This window comes from Tetrao urogallus (assembly GCF_951394365.1).
Source record: "Tetrao urogallus genome assembly, chromosome: 3".
NCBI lineage: Eukaryota > Metazoa > Chordata > Aves > Galliformes > Phasianidae > Tetrao > Tetrao urogallus.
In genome coordinates, this window is record NC_136815.1 from 52,647,444 (window position 1) to 52,671,657 (window position 24,214).

Below are 24,214 nucleotides of genomic sequence, written 5' to 3' on the forward strand. Positions count from 1 at the left end.
GATTGATACTTTTAAAAATTCTTGCATGAAAGGAAACACTTTCAATAGTGTCCTATATTATATAAGGGCTGCTCTGAAAGTAAAACCTCCTATTTTATGATGTTGGCCCACAACATCAGAGGTGGATGTTGATTGTATGGCAGTAAAAGTTGAACCTTCCCACCAATATTTCATTACATTTTGTTGCCATGTGACAGATGGCAGCAGAGGGGCATTCTGAAAGAAAAGCATCTGACATGGAAGTGCATATAAAGAAAAGATGTGTCACTGGAATCCCCCGTGTGAAAAAAAAAGCACCCATGGACATTCATAAATGCTCCCTGAACATTTATGGAGACTAAAAAGTGAATGAGAGCATAGTGAGGTGATGGGTGGTGTGGTTCATCTGTTGTTTACGTGGAACTAAATAAGAGGTATTACTTTCAGGGCGACCTATGTACAATTTATAGAGGATGCTTTTGAGACTGCCAAGAGAAGTTCATACTTGATTTTATCTAAATGAGCTTTTTATTTTCCAGAAGTTTATGAAGCATTTAATACTCATATCAAAGTACTCTAAGAATAGATGTCAAAACTAAGATATGTGAATGCATATAGCAATATATTCTTAAGTTTAAAAATAAGCAGTAAATCCAAACAGATCAATTGAATGCGGAATTATGCTTAGTGTTCAAGTTACTAATATTTTTACAAACATAGCAATGCCTTCTCTTTTCTAGAAGTATCATTATCTCAGCAAATGTTATCCTAATGCTACAAGATAATATTGTTTTGTAGGAGGATGATTCATGTCCTACATATGAGTGAAATATTACTGGCTTCCATGTTTTGTGTGCCATTAGTGACGCTTCTTTACCAAATCTGTGCTTGAAAAAGGGAAGTCTTGACTTTTTTGCTCACAGTATTTTTTGGGTGTCACCATAATTTAGCATTGAGTTCTGAGCTAAAGGAAATATTAAAGACTAGAATTTAAAAATAATAATCTTTTCTCTAGCTGATCCAGTAAAATCCAGTGCTGACAGTTCTCATTAGAAATAATTCATATACCTGAAGTACAGTGCTTTGGACTTAAAAGGAAAGTATAGTCTTACCTAAAATTTCTTTCAATTTATGTCTGTAAAAGAGTCCTAAGTTACACATGGCTTAATAATTCAGTCATCCCTGATCTAGTAATGTGGGTGGGTGTTTTTATTTTGTGGGTTTTTTTTTTTGTTTGTTTTGTTTTTTGTTTTTTGTTTTTTTCTCCCAGAAGGGAAAGAGATTGGCCATATACTTTAATTCAGGCACTTCCCAAAATGTGGTTGTTAAATTCTATTCAGTTACTTTATGAATGTGCTTTTACTGCTTAGGCAATTAAGAGTACAAGAAAAGGTCCCTTTTTTATTTCATGGCTGTGAGATTGTATAGTAAGACTGAATCAGTCCTGAAATTTATGTTTAGCAGATAACATATGATATAGAATTAGAAATGAAGACATTAATTCAAAATGGCTTTGAATATAAATTCTTTAACAAATGAAAAGCTCATGGATTAAAAGCCACTTTAGAACCTGCTAGATTTGAAGTCTAACTACATAAATTGCCTGCAATTTCATTGTGTCTTTACCATATAAATTAATGAGTGCTTTCACCCCTATGAAAAATATGAGCAAACTTTAACATTTCTAAAACTTCAATCTTTTTGCATTCCAGTTCTTGTCTTGCTGATTGTCACCATGAGGCGACGGAAAAAAGAACCCCTCATTTTTGATGAAGAGAGAGATATCAGAGAAAATATCGTCAGATATGATGATGAGGGTGGTGGAGAAGAAGACACTGAGGCTTTTGACATGGCTGCCTTAAGAAACCTCAACATCATCCGAGACACCAAGACCAGGAGGGATGTGACACCTGAGATTCAGTTCTTGAGCAGACCGACTTTTAAAAGCATCCCAGATAATGTAATTTTTAGAGAATTTATCTGGGAGAGACTAAAAGAAGCTGACGTGGACCCTTGTGCACCACCCTATGACTCCCTGCAGACATATGCATTTGAGGGGAATGGCTCGGTGGCAGAGTCTCTCAGCTCATTAGATTCGATAAGCTCAAACTCTGACCAGAACTATGATTACCTCAGTGACTGGGGCCCTCGCTTTAAAAGGCTTGCAGATATGTATGGGAGTGGTCCAGACTGCTTATACTCATAGCCTTGGAATCTTTCTCTGAAAATGCACTGAGGAATACTAAAACAAAATATCTCAACCTTACAGACAGAAAAAAAGTTGTAAATACTTCTCCATTTTTAATTTTTTAGGTTATTTTTTTGCCTTGGTGGAGCATACTTTCATTAGACTTGTCCTAGAGACTGCACTGACCACAAAGTATATGAGCATTTGATATCATTTTTAATAAAATGAAATGCTCAGACACATTCAAATAGATAGCAACCCTTAGATACCTGCAGAGGTAACTCACTTTCAAGAATATGCTATGCATGGTAACCTCAATGAGTCAAGGCAGATGCCTTGACAGTATTGCTATGTCTAGAACACAAAGTTGATGGTATATGTATTAAAAGCATGAAATTTTTTAAAAATTACATATTCCACTACATTACAATATACAGGATTTGCAAATGAAAACTTTCTAGCAAATTTTCATTACAATGTTGTATACAGATTCCTAAGATAAATGCAGAAAACAGACATGAAAACAAACAAAAATTCAGATCATTTTTTATTTGTCCCTGTTTTTTTCAAATCAATTTAGTGGGAAATCTCTGTAAATTTTGGGGTAGTTTTATGAAAAATAAAATTGCAATTTATTTTAAGAAATTCTGAATTTGTCAACATACTGGCGTATTTTATAAGCCACATAAAATGAGAAATATGGAGGGATGTCCTTAAGGTTGAAAAGTTTTGTGATGCTCATGTAGGTATATTTAAGGTGTTGCTATCTATTTGTTATTTTTTATTATCTCTTCTGATTTGTACAGGAGAATTTAACCTTTTTTATTATTATTTGACATAAAGCATTATATTTATTTTGGAGCTCTAATCTCCACTAAATCCAGGTCCATTTTACTGCCTCAGAGTATTAGACTTGTCAGAACATGCTGATTTTTCTCCAGCCTCAGATAAATGTAGGAAATGAAGCATGGAAATGGAGAAATTACAGTAAAGAAATTGAGCCCACCATTCATCTCTCAGAAAGGAGAGCAGCTACAAGGACATGCAGTTGTTCTTCTGAGCCATTACAAAGTCTGAGACATTTAAATAAAATATTTGTATTTTGCATTTTTGGAAAGAAGACTACAGAGGTTGCTGGGAGTGTTATTAAAGCAAGATTTAATTTCAAGGTCAAACATCCTATATGCTTCAAAGACTGCTTTTCTCCCTCTCTTTATCTTTTGCTGATGATGAATCACAGTAAAAGACTTTTAAATTTCTTTCTTATGTTAAGTAATGTAATACTATTAACTCCAGAAGCCACCTCTAGATCTTACTGCACACGTGTATTTTCCCCAAAAGTGTTGTCTCAGTACACATAATTTCTACGCTGTTTCAGGAGTGCCAAAACAGAAGGATAACTGCTGTTGGTTAAAATACGGTATCGTTTTAAGTAGGATTTCTTAGAATAAGACAACTTTTTTATGATTCTAACTATTTATACTTCATCTTTCATGATTTATTATTAGATAATAAGGCATATATACCAGTAAACTAGTGTTTTTAAGTATTCTTTCAGATTGTTTTGTTTTAGGTAATCTGTAGATGAAATCCTAAGTTAGACTCTGCTCCTGCAAAATCTTTCGCTTATACCTAACTTGCAATGATTTGATTTGCCAGCAATTACTGAGAGGTATTCAGAATTGTTTGTAGGATTTTACTTGTGAACAGAAGGTACACCACAGAGAATGATGCTCACTCTAAAAGTACTTCTTTCTGAGAGAAAGATTATTGTACTAAAATTCTGATCTATGGGTGACACAAGGCTGGGAAATGGGAAATCAAGGTTTTGGAATTTTTGTATCCCAGCATTATCAATTAATGTGAAAATGGCCTTCAGCTTTATCAGAGAAAAACAAAATAATTTTAATAATCTGCAACATAGGTATTTAATTTTGAGTTACATTTTGGTAGACAATCTTTGATTCACACAATTCAGTAGATTTGCTTCTAGTTGTACTAAATATATATATATATATATATACACGTATATATATATGACAGATTTTGTAATGGAACTGAAAGATATTGCCCATGACTTTTCGTCATACGTGTAAGATTTTTCAATAAAAAATAACAAACCAAAAAAAAAAAAAAAAAAAAAAAAAGAAAAAAAAATGGAGAGTGATCCATGTGTTTGTAGTTCAAAGAGAATGAGATATAGTTAAGCAAGCATTAAATCAGCAAGGTATGAAAAGAACAGTTTTAATTCTTTTTGTTTGTGGGAAGATAATTCCTTAATTTGGATTGCAAGTCAGCAATGATGCTTTTAGCACACAGCACTCAAAGGAGATTTAAATCTGGTTTAGAGTAAGCAGCCCAATTCTCTTGCTTTTCTACTTTATATGCCTGGAGGGGGGAAACAAACAAACAAAAACAACAACAACAAAAAGCAATGAAAACAAAAAGGTCCTTTGTTATGAAACTAATTTATTTTTGTGTATGTATGCGCTTTCTTTGGGAAAAAAATATGTTTCTGTCTATTTAACACTATCCAAACTCATTATTATATTTGTTTACTGTTGCAGACTTCTAAAGTAATCCAACATTTTATTTTATTTTATTTTACATTAACTATGCTTACCTATTACCATATTATTGCAGTAAGAGAGAAATTCCACATATTTGGTGACAGATGTTACTATACTACATACATATGGCATACAAAACACATTCACTGCATACTGCTCTCTTTAACTTACCTCATATATGAGTTTTCATGGGTCATATTCTGATTCAAATTCTTCTTTTACTGTTATTTGTGATAGTGTGATGTTAAAAATCATATTTTACTGAACAAACAATGGAAAATATAAGAAATACATTTTCTATCCAAGAATAATTTCAGAATTATTTGAGCTAATTAATTAGAAAATCTGTTTTAAAAGAATTTCCATTTTATTTATTAGCTGATCTTTCTAAAAATTCCAGTATGACCTCCAGGTCACAATTCCTACTTAGAAATCCCTCAAACTTTGCATCAACTCCTAACACACAGTGAAATGCCATCGTCTGTTTCCTTCTCCTTTATTACAACTGAAAAGTCTTTTTTAAACTGAGATTTCAAGACCCATTTAAAAGTTTATAGCTTTAAGAGAGCTACTAAAAATATTGCGCTGTTAAGAGTTAAGGCAAGACAGCTTTGACCTGTGTAAAATCTATGAAATTCAAAAGAGCTAAATTGTTGTAGGCAGTGGACATTCTGATATTTTTTATTTAAAAGAATGAATTTATTAAATTTAGTATTTACTGTATTAAGTTATATTCCCATTCATCTATAACACAGGTCTTCCTAAGCCTAATAATTTCTGGCTGGGCTGGGCTGACAATCACTAAAGGATTTGAGAAATTTCAAGATAATTATATGAAAATTCCCATTCTCCAAAGTATTCAAAAATAATGTATTATTGATTCTTATTTGCATGTTGTTCTTTACATTATTTTAAAGGTAGGTGTGACTGTCATTCATAGCAATTTCTCTTAAAATTCAAGATGTCCTTATTATTTTATCCTATTAACTCTACATCATCAGCATACATCAGTAACAAAATATTTCCCATCCTTCTTTTTTTTTCTTTTTCTTTCTTCCTCTCCCTTCACATTCCTTCCCTCTTCTCTCAGTAGTATTTACACACTTAGCTTAGATTTTAGAATTGTTGAGGTTCTTTACTGAGCAATTTCAGCATTAGTAATTATAATATGTTCTTGAGGCATGGAAAAAGAGGGAAAACTTATAAACAGTAAAACATCATGAATTCAAAATGTCTCTATGTGCACTGACTTTAATGCAGTAGATTAACCATTGCTGTCCCTCAGTGCTCCCTAATGCATTCATATATTTTCCTGTCATCAAGACCAGCTACTCATTTATGAACATGTATGACATCTAGCCAGGTATTATAGACCATTTAAGTCTGACAAGAATGATCAGTCTGAATTTTAATGTCCTCATAGTAACATAATCATCAAAACATCCTTTATTATTATCACACTGTCAAAATTACATGAAACGTTTACTGATGCACCTAGAAGCTGTGCGAAATCCTGATCATGTTGAAGTACCAGCAAGATGACTTCCAAGAGGCATCAAGATTTATACATTGTTAGGAGAGACTGATAAATGACCACTGACAGAATCAAAGCAAGTCTGCCAAATTGATCAGGGTGCTCTTTCTTTTTGTGCAATCTCTTATTGTTCTTTCCATTTTTAGGAGCTGCAATCCCCTTCTTTTTATAGTAATACAAATACCTTGGTGGAATATTTTTTAATAGTATAAGCTATTTTCTACCAGCTTGGTATAACCTTCCTGAAGTAAACAGTACCCTTGCTGACAAAGTTCGTTATCTGATACCTGTGCACAGCTCTTCATCCCTATAAAAAAGGACACATAGAATTTCCATGCTACCAAAATCAAATTATGACGCTTCTTTTTTAAAATGACTTTGTGACCATCTGTAGCTTTATTTATGTCAACTATAGATACAACCAAGATCTTCCTGTTTCGCAGTCTGTTGCCTTGCTGGTTCTTGAGATTTTACTAACACAGAAAGGGAAGGTAGAAGAAAAAAAGACAGAAATTAAGAGCACCTGGTATTTTTATTGCTTCATACATGACCTAATTTACCAGATGCTACTGGAATATAATTTCCTCCGAGGTAATAATGTTTCCATAAAGTGGAAGGATACCTTCCAAGTACTTGGCCTAGTCTCATCTTCATAAAAAAAGAAATAACTATTAAGGAGAAAGATTAAAAATGTAAGTGGCAAACTTAGTATGTAGCTTGCTATTCCTCAAAAGGTTTTTTTTTTGTGTTTGTGTGTAATGAACAACTGAATGAAAATCTCATATGACATCTAATCTATTGATGTGGTTACCATTTCTATGTATGATTCTATGTCTGGATATTTGTTCACATTTTAATTCCTTTCTAGTAGATTTTTATTGTGACATATAGAATACAACTACAGGGATGAGAGAGTAGTGTACATTTGCTACCAAGGACAATGTGAAGATTCAATCAGTGAAAAAAATGACTTCTTTTAAGCAGTTTAGTTAAAGATAAACATTTTGTGTCCCCATTTCTCTTCCTTTCTTCTCTTCTGTCCTCTGTCCCCTCAAAGATAATGTATGACACTTAAGCTTTTGCTAATATATCATTTTGCTGTTTTCTGTACACATTCATTATCTTTGTAGTAGTCACACATAGAAGGTAAAAGGAGAACAAGCTAGTGCCAAAGTCAGAGCTCAAGAATTTGGAAAAAGATTTAATAGATTCCTGTTCTTTACTGCTATATGACCTTGAAAAAATTGTTCTACCTTCAAGGTAGAACTATGATTTGTCTTTCATTGTAACTTATTAATGATAGCAAAACAAAATAATATGAAAAATTGATACCTAGAAACAGCTGATCATGACAAATAGATTAATACATTATGTATGAAATCAAGATTTTTTTTTACTGTGGCTTTACACAGGTCAGTATACTTTATTAGTACTCTAACATTAACACAGAACATGTTGGTTTATGCACAAAGAATTTTCATGAAATAATTTCAAATAACTGCAATGAAAATCTAGGGCTACTTCAACATTAAAAAAATAGTTTCTTGGAAATAAAAAGATATAACAAAAAAAAATCAGATTTTTTGTCTTTATGGGTAGATACATGTACAGAGAAGACAGTAAGGAAACCTTTTAGCATTTAACATGCTATAATGAATGTGGATGTAAATACAACTGAGAACAACTGAAAGCAAGACAAATACAGAAGAGGCATCCTTCAGTGACAGACTTTACTCAAGCTCATCTTGCCATTTATCACCATTTGTTAAAAATTGCTTTATTCTGGTGTGGCCTCTGTGTTCTACAAAACCCAAAAATTCAAAACCTGAATAGATTTCTTGTCTTCTGGTTAACTTGCACTAATGAAGAGATAGGGGCAGGGAGGGTTCAGATTGCATATTAGGAAAAAGCTACTCTCAGAAAGAATAGTGAGGCATTAGAACAGGCTGCCCTGGGAGATGGTGGTGACATCCTTCTGGAAGTGTTCAAGAAAAGTGTAGTTGTGGCACTGAGAGTTAGTGGGCATGGTGGAGATGAGCTGCTGATTGGACTTGATGATATTGATGGTCTTCACCAACCTTAGTAATTCCCACATGAGTCTATGATTCTATGATTCTGCTACCAAAGCTGCAGTTGACTGTCAGTCTGTTTTCACCTACAATACAGTTAGCATAAGCCTGATGATGTGCAGAAACCGTGCAAAAGGACAAGGTCTTGCTACCTTATTCTACATCCTTTCCTGTATGTGTCCATTATTTACCTCTTTCTCAAGTTAATTCAGAGAGAAAAGTTTTATCTAATTGAATTATTTTTGTATTGTACTCCATATACTTTGTTCCAGAATCCAGACCTTCAAAACAGAAACATAATGTTACTACTACATTTGCTACTGCTAATAATAATAATGCCAGGGAAATGAGATGTTAGTGGACATTAGTCAGAAAAAGAGGTTCTCTGCCCAGATTTGTCACAGCTTTGCTCTGGTTGGTTGATTCATCCATCTTCGGCATCTGTTGCTATAGAGCTCTGAGGAGGAAAAGAGTGTTTCCCATATTTTTGAGAATAAAAATAGCACATTTACATAATAAATGTGGGATTGTTGTAATTGGTGGGTTTTGTGAGTGTGTGTGTGGTTGTTTTTTTTAATTTTTTTTGTTGTTGTTGTTCAGTAGTAACTATGAAATATACTCATGGGTAAAATTGAGTCCGGAATAAGTCAGGAGTAAACAGCTCCTAAGCAGCAATGTAATTTCAGTGTTATACAATATGATGACAAAGGAGTATCAGGAGTCATCAAGCATTCCTGAAACTGATTAGGCATTACGAAAACATGAATGCAATGCAGTGACCATGCTAGTGAGAAAAAATATTATAGGAAAAAAAATGGCCAATATTTTACAAAGTTGTATTACAGTGGAAGAAGGCATCTTTGTAAGTAATCAAAAAGGTTTGGAAAATTTATATTTTTATCTTTTAATTTATTTCAACAACTGAATTTTGCTAAAATAAAATGTATTTTGGTAAGCCTAACATTTAAGTAATCTGAGATCAGTAAATATAAAGTTTATTGACTTTGAAGCTCTATCAGATGAGGGAAAGTTCATTTACACTATTTGCCATTTAATCATAAAAAAACATAGTTTTGTAAATTTTAAAATACATATCTCCATTTGGAAATGTGAAATTAATGTCACCTTCAATAGCAAGTTCTATTGGCAAAGCAACATGCAGGAAAATGATCTTGATCAGAGTGTCTCATTCTATACAGCCTCTGAAACTTATCTACCATGTGCATCAGGAATCACTGTCCTGTTGTAAGTGAAAAGGAGGCAGCTTAGGGAAGCAATAATCAGCTCTAGTACCAAAACAGGTTTTGCTCAGTCACTTTTTTATTTGATGATGAATGAAATTGATATAGGTTAATACAAAAAAAAAAAAAAAAAAAAAAAAAAAAAAAACTGGTAATTTTCAACTTGATCAAAATCTCTGACAATGGTTTAGGTGAAATAATTTGCAAGATTTGGGCCCCTAAACCTGGAGTGTTAATTTTTTTTGCTAACAGTGACTTGAAAAGAATGCTAATGCTGCGATACTGAAATAAATTTCTAGTCTATTTAGAACCTCACAGAACATGTTTTTCACTGTTTGCTTTTAACATGCTTAAAAAAAAGTCAACAAATGGCATTGAAGATAAGATCAAAGAATTCAAAGATGTCTTTTCCTAACTACAACAGTTATTGGGATACTTTATTTGTCATCCAATAATTGGTGCAATATGTTGACAATAACTTTGTACTAGAAAGGTAGTGAATCATCCCAGAGAACAGGATGTCTCTCAATGAATAAGGCTACAGTTAACTCTTCAAATGTATTTAGGTGCATGATCCAGTGTACAGCAACTAAACACATCTAAGGACTAGAAGCAGGGCTGTTCCCTCATATTCTAAACTCTCTAGAGATCTGGCATTTGAGCACAACACTTTTTAGGCAACAAAATGTGGCAAGACTCTCTACCTTAGGAAATCAAGGTAACAGAAGTAAAAGCTTATATGTAACTAACTTTTTACATATTTTGTTATGATTGGGAAAGTAATCATAGTAATTATTTACCTACAAATGTCCAAAACACAACATGAAACTTAAGCTGTACATTTCTCATTAACACTACATTATTTATGAAGTTTCCTTAAACTTTCTTGGGAATCCTTGGTAATTCACAGTGAGTTATCTTATAATTTCTAACTATCTTTAAATTATTATGCCTCCTTTCTCTACCTGCTGCATAAAGAATTATATAGTAGGTCAATAATAAAGCTTTTTTATAATTGTTTTTTTTATTATTATTATTATTTTTTTACTATTTTACTATTTGTTTGTGCTTCTTTGTTTTGTCTTGTGTTTGTTTTTTTTTTTTAATAAGAATTTTGCATTTTGACTGAACATGCTCAGGCATAAAATCAGACAGTATAGAATAGCAAGATATCTTGCCTTAGAATACAGCTGTGATCCCTCATGAATAATTTTATTTTTTATATGTATTTTTTCTTACAATATTTTCTATACATTACAAGACAGAGAAAATTATATTGCTTTTACTCTTCTTATCCAAGGCTCTTGTATAACATGATATTTGCATCCATCAGACAGAAGAGTAAGCATGTGAAAGATGACGTGATGCTAGACTAAAAGGATGTGACTTTAACCAGGTTGTACGCAAAGCAGGAGGACATAATAATGGAGATGGAAAAAGTATGACATTTACTGCATGAAAGAACATTTCTGAAAGAATATTAAGATGACAAGACAAAGAATGTAAGAAGAATCTGCAAGGTTTGAAAATAAAGTGAAAATAGTCAAAATCTAGTTCAGTTGAACTTTTGAAGGAAAAGTACAACTATCAGTGACAACGATAAAAATAGACAAAGGTGGGCAGGGTAGAAAGAGAAGTAATACCAGTATGTAATAGAAAGGATCAAGACCAAGATTAATCCATTGCAGCTGCCAAAGTAATATTTTGCCTCAGATTTATTTTTTTTAAAGTGACTGTTAAAGAGAAAAATACTGGTAACCAAAAGAAATACCAAATAAATAAATAAAGGTAGAGGATGTTAATAATGTTATTAATGTTATTAATGTTAATAATGTTATTAATAAATAAATTAAAAGGTAGAGGATGTAACAGAAATCTGAATATCTGAGAAAAAATGGAGACAAATCTTAGACCGCATACTCTAACGAAGTTGGGATACTCTGTTATCCTTTTTTCCTGAAAAATTTATTCCTTGAAGTAGTCATCACTTAACACTGAAAGTCACATATTACAAAGGAATGCTCTCTGAATGTGGAAAATGCTTGAACATATTTTGTAGACAAAGTTACCAAATCCATGGAATTCCCCAGACCCTTAAGCAAGTCACAAAATTACATTAAAGAGATATCACATTTGCTTTACTTCATATATATGTTTGTAAATGCATATAGATATGCATATTTCACGGTGGATGAGAAGCTGGACATGAGCCAGCAGTGTGTGCTTGCAGCCCAGAAGGCCAACTGTGTTCTGGGCTGCATTAAAAAGAGGGGTGGCCAGCAGGGAGAGGGAGGTGATTGTCCTCCTCTATTTGGCTCTTGTGAAGCCCCATCTGGAGTGCTGCATCCAGGCCTGGGGCTCCCAGTACAGGAAGGATGTGGAGCTCTTGGAGCGGGTCCAGAGGAGGGCCACAGAGATGATCAGAAGAAAGGTTGAGGAAAGGTTGAGGGAACTGGGATTGTTTAGCTTGGAGAAGAGAAGGCTCCGGGGAGACCTCATTGTGGCCTTCCAATACTTGAAGGGAGCATATAAACAGGCAGGGAAATGGCTTTTTATGAGGGTGGATAGTTATAGGACAAGAGGGAATGGTTTTAAAATGAGACAGGGGAGATTTTGTTTAGATATCCAGAAGTTTTTCACCCAGGTGGTGATGCAATGGAACAGGTTACCCAAGGAGGTTGTGGATGTCTCATTCCTGGAGGCATTCAAAGCCAGGCTGGATGTGGCTCTGGGCAGCATGGTCTAGTGGTTGGCAACTCTGCATATAAGAGGGGGATTGAAACTAGATGATCATTGTGGCTCTTTTCAACCCAGGCCATTCTATGGTTCTATGATTCTGAGAAAGTTGATACAGTCTCTACAGAAGGTGATATTTCGAAAGTTCAATACTCATAAAAAATTACAAATAGCTAGTAATAGGAGACTGGCACCATTTCATCAAATAGATCAGACCGGAAGTAAATTAGAGAATGATTTTCATCAGTGGTTACTTTTGGGGTAGATTTGCTTAATATTTTTATTAGTGGCCTGCATTTAGGAAGTAAACATGTGTTCTGAGGTTTGCAGGTAACACAAAATAAAAATTATTATCCATACTCAGGAAAATCAAATCGGTAATTAGAAGAATCAGATGAACTTGTGGAATAAATAACAAAAATAAAATAAATAATGGAAAGCATAAAATATGTACTTTAAGTTTAAATAGAAATTACAAATAGAAATTATACAAAGCAGAAACCTAAATACACTAGTGAGTCACAGGGAGGATGTGTGACATGCCTGTGAAAAGGCTAAGAGATTCTGAGTGGCCCTGCAGTATTCTCAGCAGAGACAGGAAAACATTCCTCCCACTGTGTAACGTGTTTACAAGATCATACTCAAAATATTCCACATAGTCTTAATCACCTCATAATTGTGCAAATAACCTGTATTAGGTGCAGAGAAAGACTGTTTTTTGTTGCTATTGTTTCCTTTTTTTTTTTTTCTTTCCATCCTTTTCCATCTTCTTGTAGACTTGTCAAAGGCTACTGTACAGGTTCTCAGGCTCTAACAATACTATAAGTTTTTCAAGTGCTCTCTTGGCATTTCTTGCTCACTCAAGTCATAATCACATATCTTTAAACTAGTTGTCAAGAAGTCATTGCCAAGGCTTAGTAGCAGAAAACATTGGAATGTTGGTTTCATTGGCTTTGCAGTTTCCTTAGCTAAATGATTTCATCTAACAAGTGCCTACATTTTTTTTCTGGAATAAGAAAGTTACAATGTCTGTGATGACCTTAGCTATATTTCCATATAATTTTGTAGCTTTTTATCTTATATGGAAATAATGACGACTTTGTTTTATTGAAATATGATTGTGTTGTGACTTGTGAGACATTCAGATATTTTTTGTGCACATCCAACTAAATGTTGTCTAAATAATAATTTACAGTGAACACTGGACTATATAGCTATAGTTTTTTTGTTTGTTTGTTTTCCTATAGGTTCTATTTCCTTCTTTATTTGTTCCAATATCTGTGTTTTAACTATATTCTTGACTGTTTTCCCAAGTTGATAACAGAGGTAATACTGGAATTACCATAATTCTCACTTTTTAAGGCATTAAATAACATTATTGAAAAGTATAAATAGTATTTAAGAATAGACAAAATACATGTAATGTTTTAAAATGTAAGATTGATATTGGAAAGAGCACTAGTCTAATTGTTAGAAGGTCTTGAATACTGCTTGTGTACTTACCTACCAAATAATTGGTTTTAGTCAAGCAATTTCCACTTTTTCCCATTACTGATACTCAGTTTCCCAGTTTATGTCATTTCTGGCTGAATATCTGAATCTACCCATTACCATTAACCTATGATTTCACTCGAACTATATTTACTCAAATCCACTTTCCAAGAATTATTTGGGAAAAGACAACTTACTCTGACAGGCTCATGCCTTATGATATTTGTGCACAGACTTTATCACTCAGTTATAACTGCTGCTATTCTTTGCTTTGCGGCATAGGAGGCAACAAGAAATTTAGAAGGCATTTCCATTATTTTTATTATAGTGTTTCAGGAAAGAAATGGGGAACAAATGTTCAGAGCTTAGAGAGGGAAGGAGAGAAGATCAACTAAGATTAAACAAAGGCAAGTCATACTTTTAATACTGAAGAAAAAAGTGAAATTTTCACATTTTCAATGAGCAATTTTACTATTTCTGATTTTCTAAAAGCAGCAAGTAAAAGTCATTATGAAAGCAGAATTGTGTGACTATTTTTTCATATTATTTCTCAATTCTTGTTTCTTCCTCTGCTTTCTCTGATCAATTTTGGTAAGGAGACAGCAGGAAATTGTAGGTTCTCAGTTCTTTTGTTTTCTGTTTTGAAACAGTGTTTAGAAATTTATGCATATGAGAAATATAGCTTTACATAGAAATATAGCTTTACAAAGTATATATTTTTGAAATAAATTTCACTCATCTACAGAAAGCAGAATGTCTTACAATGTCAGATTAATTTTTCTGACCTGTTACATTTGAATCAGTAATACAATTGTTTCCCTTAACTGGGGAAAGGTTAATGTAGAATGAGAATAGTAGTCTGTGATAAAAGTTTACATTTTTATTGGATGTTCTGAATGAAGAATTCAAAGTATTTTTCAAGCTTAATTGCGTCTAGCTAGGTAATACAGTTTGATTTGCACAGAAGAAGCTGAGACCTGAAGCACAGACAGTTAAACTGATTTACCCAAGGCCACACAGCAATTCAATTCCAGTAACAAGAATAAGATTCCATAATTTCAGTCTTTTTTCCTGGCTAGATCTCATTCCTGTCAAGCATCTGTCTTATAGACAAATAACCTTGGTCTCAATTGTGAAATGAAATGAAAGGAAATGAAGTCACCTTATGCAATGTTATTAGCTGACCTGTCTCAATGAAATATTATATCCTCTAAATATGGTGCATAGAATTTTTTTTTCTGTTCCTAAATATGTTAATAATATAATTCTCTTTCTTCTGGAGAACTTTTAGATATAACAGAAATGCTGTGTCACCAAATGTACATCCTTACAGCACCATCTTATGCAGCTGTCTAGACTCAAGAGCATAAGGGAGCAGATGTGATAGCAAAGGACTGACTGCATTAACAGCTTAAATAAAAAGCAAATGACATATCAACCAGAACTGAGAAGGAAGTGAAATACCTTCTATCTAAATATACACATGCAGCCGCAGCTGCTTCTGAGGTAACACAATGTGCCTTTCTCAATAGTAATTCCCAAAAGCAGGTGTAACTTTCAAGGGATGAGTCACTGCAGAAAGTCATTCAGACCCATGACATTTCTAACATCAGCAGTTAGTTATTTTAGTTGGTTTTTAGCTTGTTAGACTAAGCAAACTAAGCAAAAGTTTGCCAGGAACATAAGCACACTCTGCTGGCAATCTCCATCTGTGCCTCCTGAAGAATGATCTGTGTTTCAGTATATTGGTAAAAACAAGAACAAAACCAAGTAGATAGGAAAGTCAGGATAAGCAAGAGAGAGCACTTGATTAAAGTTTCATTGTTTGATAAAACAGCTGTCAATAAATCTTTTGTTCATCTTTTACCTTTGCAAAACTGGGCACTAGCCACTATGTACGATGCTCAGTAGATATGGAATCCAATTCTCTACTGCCTGAAGGCAGTGTACTTTCTTACAGCTTTTCATAGTGTGTATAAAATATGGCTATTCTGATCATACTCATGCTTTGCACATAAGATAGTTATTACCTAGGGCAGTGTGGATTCAGACTAGGAAAAAAAATATATGAAAGAGACATTTTATATTGAAGTTAGAAACTATGGAATAATAACAAGCATGGGCATTTGCATGATCTATGAGTTTTTTATCCAGTGTTTGCAATGGTATTAATCAAATTCTAATTATGAATTCAAGCAGATGTTAAAATATTCAAAATGTATAAATTTTTCCACTAGTTTGCCATTGCATCTAAAACTGCTTAAAATTATATTTTTGACATGCTTATAAAAACTGTAATGTAATAATATATGCAGAAAATATATTTTAAATTTATGTACAGATTTAGAAAAAGATTCTTCCTGTATCACTTTTAAGCACTCTAATGTATCTATTAATTATTGCTGAAAGTATTAGTGAACTAAAATATCCAACAATGTACAGAATGAATACAAAGCATCTATTTCTTCATTTTTTATAGTCTCTAAGTATATCTTACGAATATAAGCTGAGGGATGAAAGTACTGAACACAGATCAAGGGATGTGACACTGTCCCTCTACTCTGCACTGGTGAGGTCTCACCTAGAGTACTGCATTCAGATTTGAAGTCCTCAGTACAGGAGAGACATGGACCTCTTGGACTGCATCCAGATGAGGGCCACAAAAATGATCAAAGGGTTGGAATGCATCTGCTAAGAGGACAGGCTGACAGAGCTGGGGTTGTCTAGCCTGGTGAAGAGAAGGCTCCAAGGTGACGTGATAGAGGCTTTTCAGTATCTAAAGGGCAGCTGCAGGAAAGCAGATAACAGACTTTAGCAGGTTCTATGGTGATAGAATAAGGATAAATGGTTTTAAGTTCAAAGAGGGTAGATTTAGTTTTGATATATAAGGAAAAGATCTTTTTCAGTGAGGGTGTCAAATCATTGGAACAGGTTGTCCAGTAATGTGGTGGATGCCCTGTCCCTGGAGATTTTCAAGGTGGGGCTGGATAAGGCCTTGGGCAACCTGGTCTAGCTGTGCGTGTCCCTGTTCATTGCAGGGGAGTTGAAATAGATTACTTTTTAAAGGTCCTTTCAGTCTTGCTTTATAGGAGGGAGAGGAGGTTCTTTTTAACACCTGTATACCCAGCGTGAGATTAAGAAACAACAGTTCAAATGTTGGTCTGACCAGTTTATTACAGATCTTAAACAGGGAGATAGGGAAGACAAGAACAGACACTATTATGAATTAGGGTAATGGGGAAGGGAAGGAGGGCTATAGAAAGGATGGGAAAGAAGAAGGAAGGAGTCTTTGTACGCAGCAAGAGGGAGATAGTCACCACCATGGATCCAGTGTGGTTTATATTTTAGTCATTGATCTTCAGTAGTGGTGGGTCATCGGCATTGTTCTGTTAATGACGGTGACCACTGCAATGAAGGCCACTTTTCAATGGTAGTACCAACCTATTTATAAGTCCAAAGTGGCTGAGTCAGCTCTCTTTGGAGTGGCAGCTTTTGGCTGTGGGATCTCAGCAGAAACTCCTTTGTTCCTATCTTCCTGGCCTTGCCAGCAGATAAGAGGGAGCAGGGAGGTGCCAACTTGTATCTTGCCTTCACAGGATACATTCCCCCAGTTTCCCGTAGCAAACAGGAGCTATTTGGTCACAGGCTAGATCTTCCTACAGTAAACAGTCCTGAGCAATCTATTCTGAAGACAGACAGATCCAAAGAAATGTTTTCAAATGTAAAATTGTCCACACAGTGATGCTGATTGCCACACAGCAACATCCATCTCTCATCTCCTAGAGTCTTATCACAAGAACTACCTCAGAAAGCAAGCTTTGAGCCAGAAAGCAATGAAGGATTCGTACACCTTCCAACTCTAAGGATTCTCTGATTCTATGATTTTATGATCTTGCTGATCTTAGTTCATCTGCTGCATGCTTTAAGGGCAATTTAAGTAAAAGACTGAAGATTTTCAATTGTAATTTTTTTTTTTGGATTCTTACTGTTTGAGGTCCTACAAAATCTTTTACAAGATGTGATTAACCATTTTATTCTCATTCATTCTTATATTTTTTTTCACATACTAAAAGTAGAGCACTTTAGTGAAGGTAATACCTTTTGGTAAAAAAAAAAAAAAATCCACAAATTATACTTTCCTCTCCTCTCATACCCTTTTGTTCTAAAGTTTTTGTAACAAATAAGTGGCAAGGATGACTAGATGAAATTGCAGAAGTAGAGTATCCACATTTTGCTGTGTTTTTGAGACATGGGAATATTTTTAGTGTAAACAGTGTAAACTAAATCGACATTTTAGATAACAAGAAAATGAAGTCATTCAAAGAAGCCTTGAACATTTTGATAGATATATCAGGTCACCAGATCAAGATGCTAATAATAACATTAGAATGACCATAGCTCAGACTAAAGGACTCAGTAATCGAAAATGAAAAAAAGCTCAATGGTTGGTCTCACTTGGTGGTTACAAGTCTTCTCCACCTATGCATTTTGCAGAATGTTTTAAATGGATCAAAGGCTCAGATCATGGACCTACACAATTTTAAAAAAGCACATCTATTGATTATAAAAGGCAAAGAGGAAGTAAAATGACATAAATGTACAATTATTTTCACAGTGTGATATTTAGCTGTTCCTGGTGTAGCCAGCCAGCTTCAAAGGTGAATGCAAAGCAGCAATTCCAGTCAGTATATGGAGATAACTTTTCTCCCTCCCTCCCTCCTTCCGTTCCTTCCTCCCTCCCTCCCTCCCTCCCTCCCTCCCTCCTTCCGTTCCTTCCTCCCTCCCTCCCTCCCTCCCTCCCTCCCTCCCTCCCTCCCTCCTTCCGTTCCTTCCTTCCTTCCTTCCTTCCTTCCTTCCTTCCTTCCTTCCTTCCTTCCTTCCTTCCTTCCTTCCTTCCTTCCTTCCTTCCTTCCTTCCTTCCTTCCTTCCTTCCTTCCTTCCTTCCTTCCTTCCTTCCTTCCTTCCTTCCTTCCTTCCTTCTTTCCTTCCTTCCTTCCTTCCTTTCTCTTGCTTTCTTTCTTTTTGAAAGACAAAATTTCAAAATCTTTTTGAAATACAATTTATGTCTAGTCAAATCATTCTGAGCTCTCACAGCTATAAATCAAGTTTGAGCATGAATGTTTCATATTTAATTAGTAGGTGACAATTTTGAATGTTAGCCACCAGCTGCCTACATAGCCAGTTAATTTCGAAGTAATTAGAGCCTCCTGCATATTAGTTCAGGTTAGCTGTTTCTTGCTTTATAGTTACTATTCTTCTGTACTATACTGATTAAACGGTAAAAAGACAGAGGGAAGCATGGAAGGAAAGAAGGAAGGAAGAAGAAATAAAGATATGAAGCAATAAAAAAAGCAAGCAGTACTTAATTGCTATGTGATAAGCCCAGATTTTTATTATAATAGCTAGGAAACATAGTTTAGAGGGGGTAGGAAGAAAGAAAGGAGGGGATGTAAAGCTATTTTCATGCTAACATTTTTGCTTAGTCTTTTCAGTGATTCTGTTCTGAAAAATATCCATGACTTGATCCCAAGGCACAGACTGGGATCACAGTTAAGCTGATTCCACTGGCCCCAGAGCATCAATCACAAATTGCACACATTTAACTGTGACGTTCTGACTCCATGTCTCCACCCCATGTAGAATAAAGATGAAGCTGAGAACAAGCAAAGACCTGTAAGTCTGAAGTTTCGGTTTTCAGCCAATGAAACAGCCACAGCAGCATTCCCCAGCTGTGCTTATTGAAACTGCACAACAGTGATAATTACCAAATTTCTTTATTTATAGAAAACTGATGTCTCATAAATATCCAGCTGTGCTTTTATGTAAGTTCAATATGTGCCCGTGTTCCATTAATATGGACATTTGGTAGAAGCATTTTTAACTATTAAAATGCAGGATTAAGATACATGACTGTCCAGTAAATTTTTATTAATTTTTAATGCAAAAAAATGCTGCCTTCCAGGAAAATCAATATGAATTGCTACCATTTTCAGTGAACTCATTCAGCCGTTTTTACCGTGAGTTGTGGGGTTTTTTTTTGTTTTTTTGTAGCTGCATTGTTGCTGTTTTGTTGTTGTTAATTTTTTCATTATTTGTTTTCTTCAGCCATATGAAATGACAAGAAAAGAACAGATTCACAGAGTTTTTGACTGAGATGGCTAATGTGCGTAGTCACTGACTATGCTAACTATAATGCTGAAAACGCTGGCACCGAAAAATCTGTCAATGGTTTCAGGCTGCACAGGCTGAGCAAAACAGAAACATTGATTCAGACCAGATAGCTGTAACATTTAATTTTTTTACTTGCAAACAAAAGGAGCAGCAAAACCCTGACAAAACATTAAATGACTAATTTTGAACTTGGAACAGATCTTTCAGTCACCAAGGTACTGCAGAGGCAGAAGGCAAGTTGTCAGTAATTAAAGGCTTGTGGATTTAAGAAAAAAGCGAGGTGTCAGCATTTATGCAGTGAAGGGTAAGAGAGTACCTAGGATCAATCTAGCTGACAACTGCAGGGAGTTCTGCAAATGTTTGCAAGTGACTTCTTAAGAAATATTCGTCTGAAAATGCCTGTACCTATAAATGGATTATGGTATCTAAAACTCCACATGTTTTTTCTTGTCAGTTCTGTCTGCTGGCCTTTTTCTATCTCGTCTAATAAGATTTACCTTAATTTTTTTCGTCTTGTTTCAACAACCAGAGTAGCAACAGCAAGAAAAACAACCAGCCCTCCTTTTTTGACAGAAAAACATCTCTCTTTTTATTAATCGAAATGGCTCTGTAGGCTTTTTATTTATTCATTCATTTTTCACATTGCAATGAAGGCTTTTTTTGCACATTTGCATGTTGTGTGGCTGCAGAGTCTATATATTGCATACATATACAAATCTGGCAAAGTTTTAGTCTACTGCAGATGAGCTGACTGCTTTGATCTCTTACCTCCCCCAAATAAAGTGCAAAGCTTTCCAATGCTACCCTGCCCCCATGTAGTCACTTGACTAAAATAGATTTTAAACTTTTCACCTGCTAATGTTCTCCTTTTCTGAAAACACAGTGAGGATCCAAAGCAATAAAAAAAACTGGCAGAAGTCCCAATGTCATCAAGGGAGAGAGGAGGAGAGAACTCTGGAAACTAAATTAATGCTTAAAATGTCAGCGATTAAAATTAATTGAAATTAATTAAGTAACTCCCATCTTCTTGTTCTTCTTCAATGTTTATTCAGTTTTGATATCAGTACTACAGTAAGCTCAAGCACAGGCTGAAAACAGGTTGAAAGCTGTCAGGGCCAGTGATCTGCTGTTTCATTCCCAATCTGTTGTAGAATCCTGTCAGTCTGCTCTGGTTTTCTGAAACCTGGTCCATCAGTGCAGGTCCTTGCATTCAAGCTCATCCCACTGGGCAGCTGGGGACAGCAAGGCAGCCCCAACACCTTGGAGGGAACTAGGCCAAGGGCAGAGCTCAACTCTGCGAGTAAATATAGAGATCAGATCTGCCAAGAGATCCAAAGTAATTATAAGCCTTAGGAAGGAGGAAACAGACATAGAAAGAACTGCACGAGATGACACCATGAGTTTAACTTCATTATGATTACCAGTTTTAATGTTTTTTCAGACTCAATTTATGTAAAGCAGAATATAAAGATAGACCTGGAAAGAGTAAGAAATGTGTTATACACTGCCGGAACAGGGAAAAGTAATTATCACCTGAGAAACATTAACAGCTATGCTGGTGAAAGGGTTGGCAAAAATGCATATGTAAAAAGAACGAAGTAATTTACCATTTTATTTTTAATATTTAATTTTTGAGGGGCAGTTAAAGACAAATTTTTTGAGAGGAAAAAATTCACTGAAATTTTAGATGACATATACCTTTAAAACTCTTTATTTTTTCCAAACCTGGCTCTAGTTTAACATTTCAAGTGGGTTTTACTTCTAGGGGTTTTTTTGTTTTGTTTTGTTTTTTTTCAGATTTCTCAGTTTTATTCTATAGCCAATGTCTTTCCCCAGCTACTATTCTTTGCCTGCAAGAGAATGTGGAGTGTTCCTTGGTAGTAGCTTGCACTTTATGTCTTGCTTCTTGAACGCAGAATGAATTTTCTGTACTGGATACTTGCTGTCTCATCAGATCTTCCTCATTTTTAAAATGTAAGCTAGTTCCTACTGTCTTTTGATTCCTTTAATTTATTTCCCAAACTTCATTCTGAATTGAGTGTTTTCCTTCCACCAGCTGGTATTTGCCTGGGTTCCGTTTCTTTTATAAATAGTGCCAGATATGGATGTATTTAAAGTTGTCCTTGTCAGCATAACTCTCAGCATTACAAGACCTACGTGTATGGCACAAGACTTTTTATTACATAGTGCAGACTGGAACTAACCTAATCTCTTTAAAAGATGAATTACAAGTATAGCAGACTAGTGAATGTGGACTAAGCATACAACTTTACTCAATTCGAGAGAAAAATGAATATATTCAGAGTTGCTAAAATCTTAGCTTTCTAGCTCAAGTTGTTGAAATTCATGTTTTAAGTTTTTCCAGTCTATCTGTTACTGTAACTGAAAAATTTTCAGAATTTGTCTAGACAACCTGATCTCAGGTTGAATTTAACCCTCCTTTGGGCAGAATAGTGGACTTGGTAAGCTTCAGAATTTACATTGAACTTACGTCTATCTATACTGTGATGAATTATAATGCACATGATAAGGACAGGTCTCTTTTCACTACTGAATTTAATATTCTTTCTCAAAGCCCTGTGATATTCTCATTTTTAATTTACTTTTATCTCAAGTTTTAGGTTACTCCTTAAAATGCTGCTCAATTTTTTTCAAGTATTTCATTTGATAGACTATTTTTTTTCCCTTAAAAATAAGCAAAATATAGAGAGTCATAGCTGTAATTATTATTATGTATATCATTTATTCCTTCTGATTTCCAATAGTGATATTACTTCTAATTTTTTCATGTTTCTTCCTTTGACACTAACAATGCAATTACAGTTCTGTATGCAGTTACCTCAATTTCATTAGTTACTGGTGACAGGAGCACCTTTCATTCACTTTTTTTCCCCCATAAAGAATTATCCTTTGTGAAACTGACATCTCAACAAGCTTTTAATTTCATTGTGCTTTTCTCTCCTTTTCACAGCTACCCTGTGAAAACAGACAGTGGGAGCTGTGCTTGCTCAGATTAGAGAGGAGAAGGTCTCCTCAGACCTCATTGCAGCCTTCCAGTATTTAAAAGGGATTATAAAAAGGAGGGGAATCAAGTTTTTACTTGGTTAGATAGTGATAGGACAGGGGGGAATGTTTCTGAGCTCAAGGAAGAAAGGTTTAGAATAGATTTTGGGGAAGTTCTTCACATGGAGAGTAGTGAGGTGCTGGAACAGGCTGCCCAGAGAGGTTGTGGATGCTCCATTTCTGGAGGTTTTCAAGACCAACCAGATTGGATGGGGTCCTGGGCAACCTGGGTACTAGATGTGAAGATTGGTGACTCTGCCTGTGGCACGGGGTTTGGAACTTGATGATCCTGGGGGTCCCTTCCAACCCAAGCCATTCTATGATTCTATGATTCTACGATCTTAAAATGGCAGAGTAGAGTGGGACAATCCCTATTCCCTCCCTCTGCTGGCCACCCCTCTTGTGATGCAGCCCAAGATAGTGTTGACATTCCAGGCTGTAAGCACACACTGTTGTCTCATATCCAGCCTATATAGTAAAAAGAAAACCATGCATATAGTTAAACATTGATGTTCTGTAAAATGATAAGTAAGCAAATCTTCTTATCAGGTAGTATAATAAATTAAAATAATAATGAAGTTTCCACTGTCTACGTACTGTAATAAATTCCAGCAAGGGACATATATATATGTCTATTGATTAAAATCACCTACTATGAGGTGTTTTTTGAGCTGACTTTCTGTCAGTTCTTCCCTATTTAATAACTGTTCATTTTCAAAATAATTTTCAATATATATTTTGAATTCAATGGGTCATAATTATATGCCAAGTTAAATCTACAGTTATGACTGAATTCCCCCCCTCATCTATTCAGCTTCTAGATTCATAACCACTCCTTATTCTACATTAACCCTTAACAACTTGTAGTTGTTTCTGGTCAGAAATTGTAAATGCATGTCTCAATGTTTTTAGAAAGATAAGTACATTTTAAAATCTTTTGTTAAATAATTAATTGAATTTAATAGAATTTAAATTATTCCATACACACATTAACACAAAGCAGGTAACCCGTCATTTCAGTTGCAATAAAATTACTAAAAATGTATCACAAAGCAGAGAGGACCGTAGAAAATAGACGTTTTGCTTACTCTTTCCCAATTCCAAATGTATTGCATAGTTACTTTTAGTTATTACACACAGCTACAGCAGGGACTTTTTTCTTATTATTTGTA

The 24,214-nt window shown here is 34.7% G+C and overlaps 1 protein-coding gene across 1 annotated transcript in view; it reads left to right on the top strand.

The window, feature by feature from the left end:
• CDH7 (cadherin 7) overlaps positions 1–2,185 on the top strand; it is a gene marked incomplete at both ends in the record, with an annotated part of 70,577 nt that extends 68,392 nt beyond the window's left edge. The window contains one exon of the mRNA XM_079533550.1: positions 1,692–2,185. Coding sequence (XP_079389676.1) covers positions 1,692–2,185 — 494 coding nt within the window. The remainder of the gene's footprint in view (positions 1–1,691) is intronic.
• Positions 2,186–24,214: the final 22,029 nt, after the last annotated feature.